This window comes from Stegostoma tigrinum, chromosome 5 (assembly GCF_030684315.1).
Source record: "Stegostoma tigrinum isolate sSteTig4 chromosome 5, sSteTig4.hap1, whole genome shotgun sequence".
NCBI classification, from domain to species: domain Eukaryota; kingdom Metazoa; phylum Chordata; class Chondrichthyes; order Orectolobiformes; family Stegostomatidae; genus Stegostoma; species Stegostoma tigrinum.
The window spans coordinates 12,723,168-12,742,141 of NC_081358.1; the positions used below are offsets into that span (position 1 = coordinate 12,723,168).

The window sequence follows — 18,974 nt, forward strand, 5'->3', positions numbered from 1 at the left end:
GTAACTGAATGCTCTGGACCAGACCTGGTGCGCTAGAGACAGGAGTAATTACTTTTCCCGGAAAGAAGTCTCTGAAATATATTAGAACGTTAAAAAAGTGTCCACCCATGTCTCATGCACTTGCTCTCTTGTGAACCTTCTAGTTGCGATGAAACCACTATCTTGGTGACATAAGAGTTGGGGTGTCAAGTCTGATTCAAGTTTTTTTTAAACTTGGATGAATCAGGAACCCGTTGTCGGATTATGACAGACCACTTTGCCATTGTTTTCTTTGATTTTGAATTGACTAATCGATGAGTTCAGAATTAAAGAGGAAACTGGCTGGATCTTTAGAGGGGCGTCTCAAAAACACGAGGAATTCCCCTCGCGATCATCCAGCCTTTAAACCCTCTGCAGATCGATGCCAAACCCAGCTCAAACGAGCAGCACATCAAAGAACCAGTCCCAGCCACTGAGATGAAACTCAGCAAAGCGGTGAGTACGGATGAGAGAGAGAGAGCGAGGCGGGAGCCGGAGAATATGCAATTCGCGTACGATACCGGCATTTTAACAATTTAAAACTAAATATAAAGAAGTGGAGAGCTAGAAGTGATCATTATTCGGGGTGCCGAATAAGGACTCCACTGTTTTGAAGGACGAGATGATAGCGGACAGGGACGTTGGGTGGAAGATAGATAGGTGTCTGTTTGCGCTCGGTGTAAACTAACAGAAAGTCAGTTCCCACATTATGTGTGATTGGTACTTAGCAACCTGGGGGCTTGTAATACCAAGGAGTGATTAGAGCATGAAAATCTATTGAGGAGGTCAAATGTTACAGTCTACCGAAATATTGAGCAGTTTCTAACAATGCTGGACACAGGTTCTGATTGTGCTCCTGAGATGCTGCTTGGCCTGCTGTGTTCATCCAGCTCCACACTTTGTTATCTTATTTCTGATTAGCAATGCTCATTTTAACATACCTGTTTTTCTTCCGGTTATTAAAACGGTACTGGCTGTCCAAACATACAACTCAAGGAGAGAGAGAGAAAGAATATCCACAGCCGAATGACTGGAAAATATAGCCTGCAGCTTTGGGATCCAAATTTTCTATTTATTATTCATTTATGTTGTTTTAATGTTTCCACATTACAGTGGTCACCATATTTATAAGAAAGTGTTTCAAGACTGTAAAGCACTTTTGAGTTGCTCGATGATTAAGAAGAGCATTATATCAATATTTTGTTTACATTCTTAATTACTTCGGCAGTGTACCCATATGGAAATTCATGCTGGAAGGGTTGTAGCGACGTCTGTATGAAATCAAGTAAGATATTCTATAAGCAAAGAACTCGGTAACTGAAAATATAAAACCCAAGCAGAAACTGCTGGAGAAACTGAGCATCCGTGGAGAAAGTGTTGCCAGACCTGTTCAGTTTCTGCAGCGATTTCTGTTTTTATTTCAAATAAGGAATCAAACAGACAACATCGAGTTGAAAATATCTCCCCGCTGGCTAAGGCGTTTTCAGTTAATGGATTGCTTTCTGAGCTGAAGCAGAGCTCATCGTACCCATTCAGGCAAGTGCATGGTCCTTAGATCAGGAAAAGACACTGCAGAGGGAAAGGAAGTGAGGGTTGAGTTATGAGGAGAGGCTGGATAAGTTGGGATCTTTCCATTGTGGAAGGTTGAGCAGTAACCTTGCAGAGGTTAGTAAAATCATGAGAAGTATAAGTAAGGTGAATAGCAGCCGTTTTGTTTTTCCCCTAGGGTGGGGGGATTTCAAGACAAGAGGTCATATTTTTAAAGGTGAGAAGAGAACGATTTTAAAAAAAGGGAATCAATGTTTACACAGAGAGTGGTTTGTATATGGAATGAACTTCCAGAGAATGTGGTGGATGTGAGTACAGTTACAACATGTAAAAGATATACATAAGTACATGATTAAGAAATATTTAGAAGGATATGGGCCAAGTGCAGGCAGGTGGGACAAGTTTAGTTTGAGATTACGGTCAGCATGGACTTGTTCAACCGAAGGGTCTGTTCCTATGTGTCTACGACGATGACTCTATAACACAAAATAACTGTCACATAAATGTACCTCGCATAATATTTTATAATAACTTCTCGCTCAGGAATTAGACAAATACTTCTGAAATTCTTCCCTTAGACTTTCCTTTTTGTTTACATTCTTAATTACTTCGGCAGTGTACCCATATGGAAATTCATGCTGGAAGGGTTGTAGCGACGTCTGTATGAAATCAAGTAAGATATTCTATAAGCAAAGAACTCGGTAACTGAAAATATAAAACCCAAGCAGAAACTGCTGGAGAAACTGAGCATCCGTGGAGAAAGTGTTGCCAGACCTGTTCAGTTTCTGCAGCGATTTCTGTTTTTATTTCAAATAAGGAATCAAACAGACAACATCGAGTTGAAAATATCTCCCCGCTGGCTAAGGCGTTTTCAGTTAATGGATTGCTTTCTGAGCTGAAGCAGAGCTCATCGTACCCATTCAGGCAAGTGCATGGTCCTTAGATCCGGAAAAGACACTGCAGAGGGAAAGGAAGTGAGGGTTGAGTTATGAGGAGAGGCTGGATAAGTTGGGATCTTTCCATTGTGGAAGGCTGAGCAGTAACCTTGCAGAGGTTAGTAAAATCATGAGAAGTATAAGTAAGGTGAATAGCAGCCGTTTTGTTTTTCCCCTAGGGTGGGGGGATTTCAAGACAAGAGGTCATATTTTTAAAGGTGAGAAGAGAACGATTTTAAAAAAAGGGAATCAATGTTTACACAGAGAGTGGTTTGTATATGGAATGAACTTCCAGAGAATGTGGTGGATGTGAGTACAGTTACAACATGTAAAAGATATACATAAGTACATGATTAAGAAATATTTAGAAGGATATGGGCCAAGTGCAGGCAGGTGGGACAAGTTTAGTTTGAGATTACGGTCAGCATGGACTTGTTCAACCGAAGGGTCTGTTCCTATGTGTCTACGACGATGACTCTATAACACAAAATAACTGTCACATAAATGTACCTCGCATAATATTTTATAATAACTTCTCGCTCAGGAATTAGACAAATACTTCTGAAATTCTTCCCTTAGACTTTCCTTTTTGTTTACATTCTTAATTACTTCGGCAGTGTACCCATATGGAAATTCATGCTGGAAGGGTTGTAGCGACGTCTGTATGAAATCAAGTAAGATATTCTATAAGCAAAGAACTCGGTAACTGAAAATATAAAACCCAAGCAGAAACTGCTGGAGAAACTGAGCATCCGTGGAGAAAGTGTTGCCAGACCTGTTCAGTTTCTGCAGCGATTTCTGTTTTTATTTCAAATAAGGAATCAAACAGACAACATCGAGTTGAAAATATCTCCCCGCTGGCTAAGGCGTTTTCAGTTAATGGATTGCTTTCTGAGCTGAAGCAGAGCTCATCGTACCCATTCAGGCAAGTGCATGGTCCTTAGATCCGGAAAAGACACTGCAGAGGGAAAGGAAGTGAGGGTTGAGTTATGAGGAGAGGCTGGATAAGTTGGGATCTTTCCATTGTGGAAGGCTGAGCAGTAACCTTGCAGAGGTTAGTAAAATCATGAGAAGTATAAGTAAGGTGAATGGCAGCCGTTTTGTTTTTCCCCTAGGGTGGGGGGATTTCAAGACAAGAGGTCATATTTTTAAAGGTGAGAGGAGAACGATTTTAAAAAAAGGGAATCAATGTTTACACAGAGAGTGGTTTGTATATGGAATGAACTTCCAGAGAATGTGGTGGATGTGAGTACAGTTACAACATGTAAAAGATATACATAAGTACATGATTAAGAAATATTTAGAAGGATATGGGCCAAGTGCAGGCAGGTGGGACAAGTTTAGTTTGAGATTACGGTCAGCATGGACTTGTTCAACCGAAGGGTCTGTTCCTATGTGTCTACGACGATGACTCTATAACACAAAATAACTGTCACATAAATGTACCTCGCATAATATTTTATAATAACTTCTCGCTCAGGAATTAGACAAATACTTCTGAAATTCTTCCCTTAGACTTTCCTTTTTGTTTACATTCTTAATTACTTCGGCAGTGTACCCATATGGAAATTCATGCTGGAAGGGTTGTAGCGACGTCTGTATGAAATCAAGTAAGATATTCTATAAGCAAAGAACTCGGTAACTGAAAATATAAAACCCAAGCAGAAACTGCTGGAGAAACTGAGCATCCGTGGAGAAAGTGTTGCCAGACCTGTTCAGTTTCTGCAGCGATTTCTGTTTTTATTTCAAATAAGGAATCAAACAGACAACATCGAGTTGAAAATATCTCCCCGCTGGCTAAGGCGTTTTCAGTTAATGGATTGCTTTCTGAGCTGAAGCAGAGCTCATCGTACCCATTCAGGCAAGTGCATGGTCCTTAGATCCGGAAAAGACACTGCAGAGGGAAAGGAAGTGAGGGTTGAGTTATGAGGAGAGGCTGGATAAGTTGGGATCTTTCCATTGTGGAAGGCTGAGCAGTAACCTTGCAGAGGTTAGTAAAATCATGAGAAGTATAAGTAAGGTGAATGGCAGCCGTTTTGTTTTTCCCCTAGGGTGGGGGGATTTCAAGACAAGAGGTCATATTTTTAAAGGTGAGAGGAGAACGATTTTAAAAAAAGGGAATCAATGTTTACACAGAGAGTGGTTTGTATATGGAATGAACTTCCAGAGAATGTGGTGGATGTGAGTACAGTTACAACATGTAAAAGATATACATAAGTACATGATTAAGAAATATTTAGAAGGATATGGGCCAAGTGCAGGCAGGTGGGACAAGTTTAGTTTGAGATTACGGTCAGCATGGACTTGTTCAACCGAAGGGTCTGTTCCTATGTGTCTACGACAATGACTCTATAACACAAAATAACTGTCACATAAATGTACCTCGCATAATATTTTATAATAACTTCTCGCTCAGGAATTAGACAAATACTTCTGAAATTCTTCCCTTAGACTTTCCTTTTTGTTTACATTCTTAATTACTTCGGCAGTGTACCCATATGGAAATTCATGCTGGAAGGGTTGTAGCGACGTCTGTATGAAATCAAGTAAGATATTCTATAAGCAAAGAACTCGGTAACTGAAAATATAAAACCCAAGCAGAAACTGCTGGAGAAACTGAGCATCCGTGGAGAAAGTGTTGCCAGACCTGTTCAGTTTCTGCAGCGATTTCTGTTTTTATTTCAAATAAGGAATCAAACAGACAACATCGAGTTGAAAATATCTCCCCGCTGGCTAAGGCGTTTTCAGTTAATGGATTGCTTTCTGAGCTGAAGCAGAGCTCATCGTACCCATTCAGGCAAGTGCATGGTCCTTAGATCCGGAAAAGACACTGCAGAGGGAAAGGAAGTGAGGGTTGAGTTATGAGGAGAGGCTGGATAAGTTGGGATCTTTCCATTGTGGAAGGTTGAGCAGTAACCTTGCAGAGGTTAGTAAAATCATGAGAAGTATAAGTAAGGTGAATGGCAGCCGTTTTGTTTTTCCCCTAGGGTGGGGGGATTTCAAGACAAGAGGTCATATTTTTAAAGGTGAGAGGAGAACGATTTTAAAAAAAGGGAATCAATGTTTACACAGAGAGTGGTTTGTATATGGAATGAACTTCCAGAGAATGTGGTGGATGTGAGTACAGTTACAACATGTAAAAGATATACATAAGTACATGATTAAGAAATATTTAGAAGGATATGGGCCAAGTGCAGGCAGGTGGGACAAGTTTAGTTTGAGATTATGGTCAGCATGGACTTGTTCAACCGAAGGGTCTGTTCCTATGTGTCTACGACAATGACTCTATAACACAAAATAACTGTCACATAAATGTACCTCGCATAATATTTTATAATAACTTCTCGCTCAGGAATTAGACAAATACTTCTGAAATTCTTCCCTTAGACTTTCCTTCCTCAATTATATTTACTACTTTGTTTCATAACTTCAATTGCAATAAAATTTTCCACACTAAGTTGTCAATCTTTGTATTCCTGTGTCAACTATTTTAGACAAAACAGAAATAATATTGCTTTAATTATGATGTTAACTATTATGACCTTCAATCATTTTCTCCTCTTCCACATCCCAAACCAGAAATAATGAGGCATGAGTAGAAAACCTAGTTCAGACATTTTTCAATTACTGCCAGGCAAGCTAAACTGTCCATGTACTGTATGGCTTCTTGCTTATTATGAAATGGGAATTTCTAATAATAAACAGCAAATGCAGGAAAAAACTCAGCAGATCTGGCAGCATCTGCAGAGAAATGAAATAGAGATAATGTTTCGAGTCTGGTATCTCTCTTACTCACATTCACAATTTGATTTAAATACTTTAAATACAATAAGACAATTACTATTTTAAACTTATTGAATGTGGGGCTTCTTTTTGCTTTACTTCACATGTCATGGATGACTCAGTCGCACTTTTTGTGCATTTAGGAATTGCTAGCAATATGACTGAGACAGGCTGCTCAACAGGTGGGGAGCAAGAAACAGGAACTGCGTATAACTAACAATAGTTGATTTGAGATAATAAAATGTGAGGCTGGATGAACACAGCAGGCCCAGCAGCATCTCAGGAGCACAAAAGCTGACGTTTCGGGCCTAGACCCTCCATCAGAGGGGGGGATGGGGTGGGGGTTCTGGAATAAATAGGGAGAGAGGGGGAGGCAGACCGAAGATGGAGAGAAAAGAAGATAGGTGGAGAGAGTATAGGTGGGGAGGTAGGGAGGGGATAGGTCAGTCCAGGGAAGACGGACAGGTCAAGGAGGTGGGATGAGGTTAGTAGGTAGGAGATGGAGGTGCGGCTTGGGGTGGGAGGAAGGGATGGGTGAGAGGAAGAACAGGTTAGGGAGGCAGAGACAGGTTGGACTGATTTTGGGATGCAGTGGGTGGAGGGGAAGAGCTGGGCTGGTTGTGTGGTTCAGTGGGGGGAGGGGCCAAACTGGGCTGGTTTTGGGATGCGGTGGGGGAAGGTGAGAGTTTGAAGCTGGTGAAGTCCACATTGATGCCATTGGGCTGCAGGGTTCCCAAGCGGAATATGAGTTGCTGTTCCTGCAACCTTTGGGTGGCATCATTGTGGCACTGCAGGAGGCCCATGATGGACATGTCATCTAAAGAATGGGAGGGGGAGTGGAAATGGTTTGCGACTGGGAGGTGCAGTTGTTTATTGTGAACCGAGCGGAGGTGTGCTTGGGGACTGCTTTGCAGAACACCTCCGCTCGGTTCGCAATAAACAACTGCACCTCCCAGTCGCAAACCATTTCCACTCCCCCTCCCATTCTTTAGATGACATGTCCATCATGGGCCTCCTGCAGTGCCACAATGATGCCACCCGAAGGTTGCAGGAACAGCAACTCATATTCCGCTTGGGAACCTGCAGCCCAATGGTATCAATGTGGACTTCACCAGCTTCAAAATCTTCCCTACCCCACCGCATCCCAAAACCAGCCCAGTTCGTCCTCTCCCCCCACTGCACCACACAAGCAGCCCAGCTCTTCCCCTCCACCCACTGCATCCCAAAACCAATCCAACCTGTCTCTGCCTCCCTAACCTGTTCTTCCTCTCACCCATCCCTTCCTCCCACCCCAAGCTGCACCTCCATCTCCTACCTACTAACCTCATCCCACCTCCTTGATCTGTCCATCTTCCCTGGACTGACCTATCCCCTCTCTACCTCCCCACCTATACTCTCTCCACCTATCTTCTTTTCTCTCCATCTTCAGTCCGCCTCCCCCTCTCTCCCTATTTATTCCAGAACCCTCACCCCATCCCCCTCTCTGATGAAGGGTCTAGGCCCGAAACGTCAGCTTTTGTGCTCCCGAGATGCTGCTTGGCCTGCTGTGTTCATCCAGCTTCACACTTTATTATCTTGGATTCTCCAGCATCTGCAGTTCCCATTATCTCTGATCAGTAGTTGATTTGATTTGATTTATTGTCATGTGTAACTAAGTACAGTGAATAGTTTTGTTTGCGAACAGTACAGGCAGATCATGACAGGTATTCATGGCCCCAACCTTCTGTTAATTGGTTTCCTGCGGAAAAAATTATCTTTTGGATCACGTCGGCCAAAGGTTCAGCCAACAAATATCTCAGTTGATTTGAAGAGGATTGATATGCTTTTTATATCTGAATATCAACAAAAATAAAGCTGTCATGAATAATACACAAGAAAGCAAATAAAGAGCATGTTCCCTTTTCATATAAATGAATCCCCAGCCGTGCAGTAGTCTACAATTTGTTGCATAAACGTTAGACAGTTGATGTTCCTGCCCATCAGTCACAAAGTAGGAAAGAAGGAAAACTTATCCTTTCATGGTTGTAAATGTATTGATTGCCCCAGCAGATGCTACCTCTATAACTGAAGTTAACATTTCTTTCTCTCTAGTCACTGCTCACCTTCGTTATCGTCATTATTATTTATATAAGTATAGAGAAATGCAAGGCATCTGTACCTACCTTTCAACATGAAGGTCTAACCTGTAGTCGCTGCCCTCCAGGACAACATATGGTACAGCATTGCACAAAAGACCATGATACGGAGTGTGCACCCTGTTCAGCTAATCATTATACACGGTATTGGAATTACTTGAAAAAATGCCAATACTGCAACAACTTCTGCAAAGAAAATCAAAATGTTAAGCATGAATGCAATGCAACTCATAACAGAGTGTGCGAGTGCATAGATGGCTACTTCTGGGAATATGAATTTTGTATGAAGCAGAAAACATGTCTTCCTGGATATGAAGTTAAAACAACAGGTACCTTTTTTGCAATTTGCATGTTTAAAAATATACCTTCATTTGCTAATTGGTTTGATTGTTAGTGTTTGTGCTCTATGAATATCCTCACACAATACATTACTCGAACACCACCAGCACATTTTTCTATTCTTTTCTTCTGTATGAATTCATGTTAAAGATGTTTTTGCTATTTGCCTCATTCACCCCAAGTGGTAGAAATTTCCACATTCTAACCACTCTGTGGGTAAAGAACTTTCTTCTGAATGTCATGATGTGGATGTGCCAGTGTTGGACGGGGGTGGACAAGGTCAGAAGTCATACAACCATCAGGTTATAGTGCAACTGCTCCTTCGTCAGGTGAAATGAAGAAAAGCATTCAGTCACAGAATTTATAGGCAGAGCCTATGATTCCATATTTTCTGCCTGGAACTTCTGTGCCTGTATACTTTTCTTCACTTCACCTGATGAAGAGGCAGCGATCTGAAAGCACATGATTTCAAACAAGCCTGTTGTACAATAACCTGGTGTTGTGTGACTTTTGACCTTCCCCTGAATGTGCTGTTGGATTAGTTGACCATGTACTAATACTTATGATTTCTCATTTTGGCGTCTCACACATCTTTACAATATTTAGTCTAACAAATCCCTTAATTATTTCAAGACATCCATTCAGTCATCCCTCAACTTTCTCTTTCTGGGGAAAAGAATCACAGCCTGTTCAGTCTTTACATAAATTTAGAATATGTCAGTTCTGACATTGTCTTTGTATATCTATTTTGCATAATTTAAATTGCAAGCTTGGAACATGAGACCATTGACAATAGAAACTGACTTTCTTACTGTTTTAATAGATCTAAGTGCATAATAAAAATTTGAGTACATTCATTTCCCAAATAAGAACAAAAGTTCATTAGTTTTATTGAATTCATAACTCTGGATTCATCTCAAGAGAAACATTTTGTTTATTATGTCAACCATCTTTATGAGTCATTTTAATTTTGTGTGTACTCACTTATCTTTCTTCATTCATCAGGCACTCCATACAGCAATACAATTTGTAGGAAATGTGCACGGGGTTTCTTTTCATCAGTGACTTCTACCATTGCACAATGTAAGAGACACACAAACTGCACTGAACTGGGCTTAAAGTTGGATATCCCTGGTACTGCCTGGCATGACAATTTGTGTAGCCCATGTCAGCCCAGTGGCTCTGAAGGTATCTCAATTTTTAAAAAAAATCTGTATAACTGCATGAATATTATGCAACAGTTCATTTGCAATTTTCCAGCCTAAGTAACAAGCTTTACAATAACTTTGTATTTCTGTGCTGATAGAATTATGCAATCCAACACTGTAAAGTGCTTTTAGCCAAACATGCAACATTGTAGAACATGGTAGTTCATTGGAAGTGGGCAGGGGGGGGGGGGCAACACATTGTTTCATTTAAATGAAATTATTGTAGAAACATACAGAATAGGAACAGGAGTAAGCCAGTTGGTCCTTTAGACTGCTCCATGATTCAATATGATCATGGCTGATCATCCATCTCGGTACATTGTTCCTACTTTCTTCCTTTAATCCTTTTAGCCCAAAGAACGTTATCCATCTCCTTCTTGAAAGCATGCAGTGTTTTGGCTAAGTGCTTTTTGAGGTTGCAAATTCCACAGGATCTCATTCTCTGGGTGAAAACATTTCTCTTTATCTTAGTCCTAAATGGCCCACCACTTCTGGATTTTCTGATCATCAGGAACATCCTTCCTGAGGTGTCCTGTCTAGTTCCATTCGAATTATGTAAGTTTTTATGAGATTCCTCTCCCGCCATTGTTCTATGGTTCAGTAAATATAGGCCCGAGCAATCCAGTCTCTGTTGATACATCAGTCCTGCTATCTCAGGAACCAGTCTAGTTTCAACATATGTTTCAACATATCACAGATGTTAGCACATCTCCACATTATATTACATAGAAATGGAAAGAACCCGCATGTCATCATGGTTTGCTAATCTTAATAAGTACAGGTAGAATGCACATTTGCTCTGAACACTAAGGTGCCTTTGTTCTTTCTGAAAATCACATTTGATACTACATAGTAACACCTAATGAACTAGATAACAAGCTAAGTTATTCACCATTTCTCATGCTAATATCTATTTGCCTTTAGTTAAAAATGCCTTGAAAGATCTATTTGCATGTTTCTGCTCTGAGAAACTTCTATTTTCAATCAGAAGAATAGAATTACTGAGTTATTATATACTTTATGTTCTTCTGGCATGGAGGAATGTACCCCATTAGCAGTAGTTTGAAATGCAGTGAGCACAGGTACCCTCGTATTGATCTATATTTTTCAGAATGACAACAAAATTTTCTACTGTACTCAGAATTTTAGATCTGCCTATTGAATCTATTAAACTGCAATTATGCCTTCACTGATTGATACATCCTAATGCCAACCTTCAGTTTTAGAGAACAATTATCAAGATTTCTTGTGAGCATTAGTTTTGGTGAATCTATAAATACCTTGGGTATTTATAATAGATGATATATAAATAGATTTTCCTCTATTTTCAAGATGACTTTGAGCGGGGAGATCAGCATTTTGCCTGCATACACTGAAAGTAGCAAGGGCCATGGAAATTTGCCCTTATGCTCAACAACAAAATTCTAAGTGGCCGGTACTATTCACATCTCTGTAGGTAGCTTGTTTTAACAAGATCAATGTTTTATGGCCTGTTTGACTGGTAGAGGTCTTTGTGAGAGATCCAAGAGGAGGAGATTCATTATTTCATTGTCAGATTCACTTCCTATAGGAGCAATGCTCACTTTAACTCTTTTCCTTTTTTAATGTCTGTAGAAACTCCTACAATCTGCTTTTATATTTCTAGCTATTCTCCTCTCGCACTGTCACTTTCCGGATTTATTAATCTTTTAGTCACTTTTTTATATTCAATCGAATCTTGTGATTTGCCATTCATTTTTTCATAGTAGTACGCTATTTTCTAAAGACTCTTCTTTTAATTTCTTCATTTTGAGGGATGTCATTGTCACTGGCTGGCCAGCATTTCTTGCCCGTCCCTAGTTGCCCTTGAGAAGATGGTGGTGAGCTGCCCTCTTGAATCGCTGCAGTCCTCCTGTTGAGGATTGTTGCACAATCTCATTAGGGAGGGAATTCCAGGATTTTGACCATGCGACAGTGAAGGAAGAGCAACATATTTCAGGATGGTGAGTGGCTTGGAGAGGAACTTGAGGTGGTGGTGTTCCCATATACCTGCTGCCTTTGTCCTTCTAGATGGATGTGGTCGTGGGTTTAGAAGGTGCTGTCTGAGGATTTTTGGTGAATTTCTTAAGTGTATCTTATAGATAGTACACACTGCTGCTACTGAGCTTCAATGCTGGAGGAAGTGGATGCTTGTGGATGCTTTATCCTCGATGGTGTCTAGCTTCTTGAATGTTGTTGGGGCTGCACTCGTCCAGGCAAGTGGGGAGTATTCCATCACACTCCTGACTTGTGCCTTGTGGATGTCAGACAGGCTTTCAGGAGGGAGGAGGTAAGTTACTTGCTGCAGTATTCCTAGCCTCTGACCTGCTCTTGTAGCCACCGTATTTTTGTAGTCAGTCCAGTTGAGTCTCTGATCAATGGTAACTCCCAGGGTGTTGATATTGGGGGATTCAGTGATGGTAACATCATGGAATGTCAAGGGGCGCTGGTTAGATTGTCTGTTATTTGTGATGGTCATAGCCTGGCATCTGTGTGGCACGAATGTCACTTGTCAGCCCAAGCTCGGATATTGTTGAGATCTTGTTGTGTTTAGACACATTCTGCTTCCGTGTCTGAAAGCTCATGAATGTTGCCAAACATTGTGCAATCATCGGCGAACATCCCCACTTCTGACCTTATGTTGGAGGGAAGGTTATTGAGGGATCAGCCGAAGATGGTTGGGCCCAGGACACTACCCTGAGGGACTCCTGCAGAGATATCCTGGAGCTGAGATGATTGGCCTCCAACAACTACAGCCACCTTCCTATCTTTCAGAGAGAGTAGGAACTGCAAATGCTGGAGGATCTGATGCTGCTTGGCTTGCTGTGTTCATCCAACTCTTCTCCTTGTAATCCCATCTTCCTATGTGTCAGGTATGACTCTAACCACCAGACCATTTGGCCCCGGATTCTCATTGAATCCAGTTTTGCCAGGGGCTCCCTAATGCCACTCGCAGTCAAATGCAGCTTTGATGTCAAAGGTTGTCACTCTCATCCCATCTCTGGAATTCAGCTCTTTTACCTATGCTTGAACCAAGGCTGTAATGTGGTCAGGAGCTAAGTGGCCCTGGCGGAACCCAAACTGGGCATCACTGAGCAGGTTATTGCTGAGCAGATTCTGCTTTTAGCACTGTTGATGGTACCTTCCATCGCGTTACTGATGATCCGGAGTAGATTGATGGGGCAGTAATTGGCCGGGTTGAATTTGTCCTACTTTTTGTGTACAGGACATACTTGGGCAATTTTCCACATTGCTAGGTAGATACCACTGTGGTACCTGTACTGGAACAGTTTGGCTAGAACAGTGGTAAGTTCTGGGGCACAAACCTTCAGTACTATTGCCAGAATGTTGTCAGGGCCTGTAGCCTTTGCAGGATCCAGTGTCTCCAACCATTTCTTGATATCACGTGGAGTGAATTGAATTGGCTGAAGACTGGTATCTATAATGCTAGGGACCAATGGAGGGGGCCAAATTGGATCATCCACTTGGCACTTCTGGCTGAACCTCGCTGCAAATGCTTCAGCCTTATTATTTGCACTGATGTACTGGGCTCTTTCATCATTGAGGATGGGGATATTTGTGGAGCCTCCTCCTCCAGTGAATTGTTTAATTGCCCACCACCATTCATGACTGGATGGGGCAGGACTGCAGAGCTTAGATCGCTTAGCTCTGTGTATCGCTTGCTGCTTTTGCTGTTTGGCATGCAAGTAGTCCTGTTTGGTGGCTTCACCAGGTTGATACCTCATCTTCAGGTATGACTGGTACTGCTCCTGGCATGTCCTCCTGCACTCTCTATTGAACCAGGGTTGATGGTAATGGTTGAATGGGGGACATACTGGGCCATGAGGTTACAGATTGTGCTGGAGTACAATTCTGCTGCTGTCAATGGCCCACAGTGCCTCATGGATGTCCAGTCTTGAATTGCTAGATCTGTTTGAAGTCTATCTCATTTAGCACGGTGATAGTGCCACACAACATGATGGAGGTTGTTCTCAATGTGAAAGTGGGACTTAGTCTCTGTAAGAACTATGCAATGGTCACTCTTACCAATACTATTATGAACAAATACATCTGCAGCTGGCAGATTAGTAAGGATGAGGTCAAGTATGTTTTTCCATCTTGTTGGTTCCCTCACCACCTGCTGCAGACCCAGTCTAGAAGCTATGTCCTTTAGGACCCAACCAGCTCGATCAGTGGTGCTGATGCAGAGTCACGTTTGGTGATGGCCATTCAAATCCCCAACCCAGAGTACATTTTGTGCCCTTGCCATCGTCAGTGCTTCCTCTAAGTGTTGTTTAACATGGAGTACCGATTCATTAGCTGAGGGAGGACAGTATGTGGTTATCAGCAGGAGGTTTCCTTGCCCATGTTTAATCTGAAGCCATGAGACTTCATGGGGTCCAGAATCATTGTTGACAACTCCTACAGCAACATCCTCCTGACTGTATATCACTATGCCACCCCCTCTGCTGGGTCTATCCTGCCGGTGAGACAGGACATGTTCAGGGATGGTGATGATGGGGTCTGGAAAATTGTCTGTAAGGTATGATTCTTTGAGAATGACTATGTCAGGCCATTGCTTGACTAGTCTGTGAGACTAGCCCCCAGCTGTTAGTGAGGAGAACTTTCCAGGGCGGTGCTATTTGTGCTGTTGTCATTTCAGTGCCTATGTTGATGCTGCCAGATGATCCATCCAGTTTCATTTCTTTGAGACTTTGTAGCAATTGGTACAACTGAGTGGTTTGCTAGGCATTTTCAGAGGACAACTCAGAGACAACTACTCTGCTCTATGTCTGAAGTCACATGTAGGCCAGACCAGGTGAGGATGGCAAATTTCCTTCTCTAAAGGACATTAGTGAACCTGATGGGTTTTTTCTTCTGATGATCAACCGCGTTTTCATGATCATCATTAGACCCTTAACTCCAGACTTGTTTTGTTACATCAATGGCAGCTTTTGAATCTGGGTCCCTAAAACATTATCTGGGCCTCAGAAACATGTAACTTATTTAATTCGCTGTGGATGGTGGGTCCTGTCCTTGGAGAATTTCTTTTTACTATAATGTATTCATTCTTTCTTGTCTGAGTTGTCCCTTTAAATATTTGTCACTATTGACCTACCACTTAACATAATTCGCCTGTTCAGTTTAGATTGTTCAATTTTCATGCTGTCACAATTACTCATATTTAAATGCAAAATTTTAGACTTGGACCTACTCTTCTCACCATCTAACTAAACAAAAAATGCAAAAAATTATGATTATGCAACTTCAGGGCACCCTTGTTCTCATTAGTCCTGTCTTATTACACAATACCGGGCCTGAGATAGCCTGTTGTCCGGTTGGCTCCAGAGCATGCTGTTCCGAGACACTCTTCCCAAAATAGGTTTTGACACATTCCTAATCTAGGCAGTCTTTGTCCACATGACGTTTCCAGTCCACATGCTGTTTAAAGCCCTCACAATTTATCACACATGCACCTGAAATGTCTAAGAATGGATCCTATGAATTTTCAGGAAGACCAACTCTGGGCACAGACTGTGCTTCCACAAAAACAATGTATGCGCACTGTGTGCCAGAATAAAAATCAAACTCTTTGGGAGATAGAATATTCCTTTCCAGCTACATTTAGTGCAACAACCTTTCCTCTCCCTCTTCTTTGAAAGTGGTGCCATCTCCTTTTTCAACTAGCTGCCAGGCCTTTTGGTGAAAGATTCTTCAGCTTTGATCGGTCAGTTTTCTTCAGTTACTGCAGAATCTTCACTCACTTCTGTTTAAAGTAGAGAAACTGAAGACTTGCAGATGAAAATCCGTTCCACCATTTTTTTGCTATGATTTTAAAGCAAATTTCCTGCCCCATGGATATTGTGATCAAAGGTTGACCATTTATTCCTGTCCCATGTATTATTGTTAATGCACCAGTTCTTTGACTAAAACATCCTTGTTAACTGAGGATATATTGTGGGCTGGGACACAGGCAAAAGACTGCTTGTGACTGTGAAGAATTGAATTTGTCCATTGTATCAGTCTCCTAACCAAATTACTTAATTATTCTCAACATAAATATCTGAGAAAGAACTCCATCTGACGTTTCAGTTGAAATCGTACCTAAATAAAATTTGGTTTAATCTGTGTTTCAGAGGATGCTACAGAGTGTGAAAAGGCACTATTTAACTTCGTGGCACGTCAAAAACTTGGCCAAAGGCAGGTGTTCAGTCTGGGGAAGGCTCTCCTCAATGAAACGAAAAGAAACATGCTTCAAACAAGGAATGACATGGAAGAGCAGCAGCAGATCATGCTTCTCTTTCACAAATGGAAAATGCAACAGAGTGCAGATGTAACTGTAGAAGCTTTAGCAAAAATTCTGAGGACCGCTAAACTTAATAAGGTTGTAAAAAAAATGTCAAGGAAGTTCCTCAGAAGGTCAAAAAATGCAGGAAAAGTGTGCTTTTTGAACAAATGAATGGGCAGCAATGTTTTGGAAAGTGCATTTATCGCTGATCAATCTAATCATTTTATAATCTAGTTTAAAACAAGAGCACATTACTTGTCATTCTCTCACAACACTTGCCCAATACATTGTCTTGTGTATTTTGTGTATTTAATTCCCAATATGAATTTTTATTACAGTTCCCATTGCTTTCTTCATGATAGTACCCCAGGCTACTGGAATCAATGTGTCAACCAATCAGTACATCATTTGTTCTGTACCATAAACTGTTGTGATTATTTGAAATCTGGCATTCTTTGTCACGCGTGCAAAATTAAAATCTTCTGTAAAATGTCCTTTAGCAATTGCTAAGCCTTTGTTACCAGAATTGTACAAGAACTTCTAAAAAATATTCACTTTCTAACATTGCAGCAGAAAGTTCTTGCTATTATCTTCAAAATATTTCAATTTATTTTTGTATTTTTATGGGACATGCTTGGAAATTGGAACTTCACCATCCATTATTGAATTCTCAGCCCATGGAGACAGGGAGAAGGAGAAATAATTGGGTGAGTTTGCTCCAGAGAGGAAGAGGCCCCTTTCTCACCTCCTCTAGAATTAATTGCAGAAAACAGATATACTAGGGACTTTCAACTCACCAGCAATTAAGCCCCTTACATGGTCAATTAACAGTGGCTGGGTTCCCAACTGAAAACCAGGGTGAACTGCCTGCTGAGTATGGCCTTCAACTGCTCAGATTTGGGGGCAATGAGAAGCAGTGATGGTCAGCAATGGGATGGTCTCTGAAATCCACACTCTGTGCCTTGATTCCCCTGGCTCCCACCTGCCAAAGAGGCCATCCTATGAGAAGAGAAAGAAATTTCTACCTTCTTGCCACTGGATCCCCTGTAGAGCAGACCTCAACTGGAGATCCTTAAGACCCAGAAGCTGCCGGCCTCTACCTTCTGACACACCAGTTTTGAAGACCCTGATAGAAAGTGTGTCGTCAGGTTTCCTCCCTTTATCCACATTTAATAAGATGATAAGTGGGTGAGACAACGAATTATCTCACCTCAGGGGTGGCATGTCAATCACTAACTACACACATCACTACAGTTCAAGCAAGAATGGGGAAATCTCAGCCCTACATGTTATTAAATTGAGCATATGTCTTTGTGTTACAAATTTATTCTGTGTTCACAGTTGCTAACAGTATGTACTTTCATGTTTTGACAGCTGTTACGTTTCTTGGCTGTCCAAGTTCTGTTGTTTTCATGAGAATTGATTCTTCCCATTTGTTCAATGTGACTGAATTACTTTACTCTTTTGATGTGCATCATCTGTGCATTTAATACAGTAACAGAATCCATCCACTCTGTTTTTAAAAATCTGAAAGAAATAATTAATAAAATGTGTATTTTTAATCGCTATGAGTTGTGATTGATATTTTTTTACTCTTGAACAGAAGAGTGTAGAAGATAACATGATTAGAGGACTGAGAAAAATTGTCAAGGCATGTTGCAGACACTAAAAGTAAATTGTAATCACAGAAGCGTAAAAATTGGATGGCACAGATAGGGGCCATTAGCTCATCTTGTCTGTGCCAGGTAAAACAAAAGTTACTCATCCAAATTCTACTTTCTGGTTCTTGATTAATTAACAGAACTCACAATGCTTATTCAGATGTTTTTTAAAATGCAATGAGAGTCTCCGGTTCCACCAACCTTTCAGATAGTGAATTCTAGGCCCTTACCACTTTCTGGGTGAAAATGTTTTCTTCTACTCCACTAACTACATCAAATCCATTCCCCGTAATTATTGACATTTCTGTTTAAGGGAAATATATATTTCCAATCAATGCTAGACTACCAATAATTGTATATACCTCAAGTAAATTTCCCCTCTACCTTCTTGTTTAAAGAAAACAACGCCAGCCTATTCAACCTTTCCTCATGACTCAAGTTCTTCACATCTAGCATTCTCAAATCTGTTTTGTACCCTCTCACATTCTTCTTGGAATGCTTCATATCAACAATTGTTGAGCAAACAAATAAATGAACTGTATTTGTTGCTCTGTTGCTCAAGTCAAAGTATTTTCTCACAGGAAATCAGGAGAGAAAAGAAAATTGCAAGTACATTAATTAAAAGCTTGACTTTCAATATTATCAGTTTCCGATTCCATTAATTTGCAGGTTCAAATTAAACTTCAGAGATACATTCACACAATGCAGACTGACTTTTCAGTGCATTACTAACGAAAGGCTACACTGTCAGACATGCCATTTTTTAAATTGATAAAATGTTCAGCAATCAATTGGACATAAACAGTCTTATAGCACTGCTGTAAAAAAACAGCTTTGCGTAGGTGACTTGGCCTAAATTATCCTTCAGCTAATAATTAAAATTGATGCTTTGATTGGCATCTCAGTTGTCCGTGGGAGTTTGCAATTAACAAACTTGTGACTTGGTTTCCCATGTTACAGAAGTGACCGCCATTCAAGAGTATTTCATTTAATGTAAAGTGCTTTGGGAAGTCTACTGTCTTTTGCCCCTTTCTTAAGGT

The 18,974-nt window shown here is 41.0% G+C and overlaps 1 protein-coding gene across 1 annotated transcript; it reads left to right on the top strand.

Annotated features, from left to right (window-relative positions):
- Positions 1-328: 328 nt before the first annotated feature.
- On the top strand, positions 329-17,797 carry LOC125451937 (tumor necrosis factor receptor superfamily member 11B-like). Its single transcript, XM_048529701.1, has 4 exons — positions 329-474; positions 8,376-8,748; positions 9,764-9,946; positions 16,122-17,797. Exons 1-4 carry the CDS (start codon positions 457-459, stop codon positions 16,442-16,444), a joined length of 897 nt encoding a protein of 298 aa, XP_048385658.1. The 5' UTR covers positions 329-456; the 3' UTR covers positions 16,445-17,797.
- Positions 17,798-18,974: the final 1,177 nt, after the last annotated feature.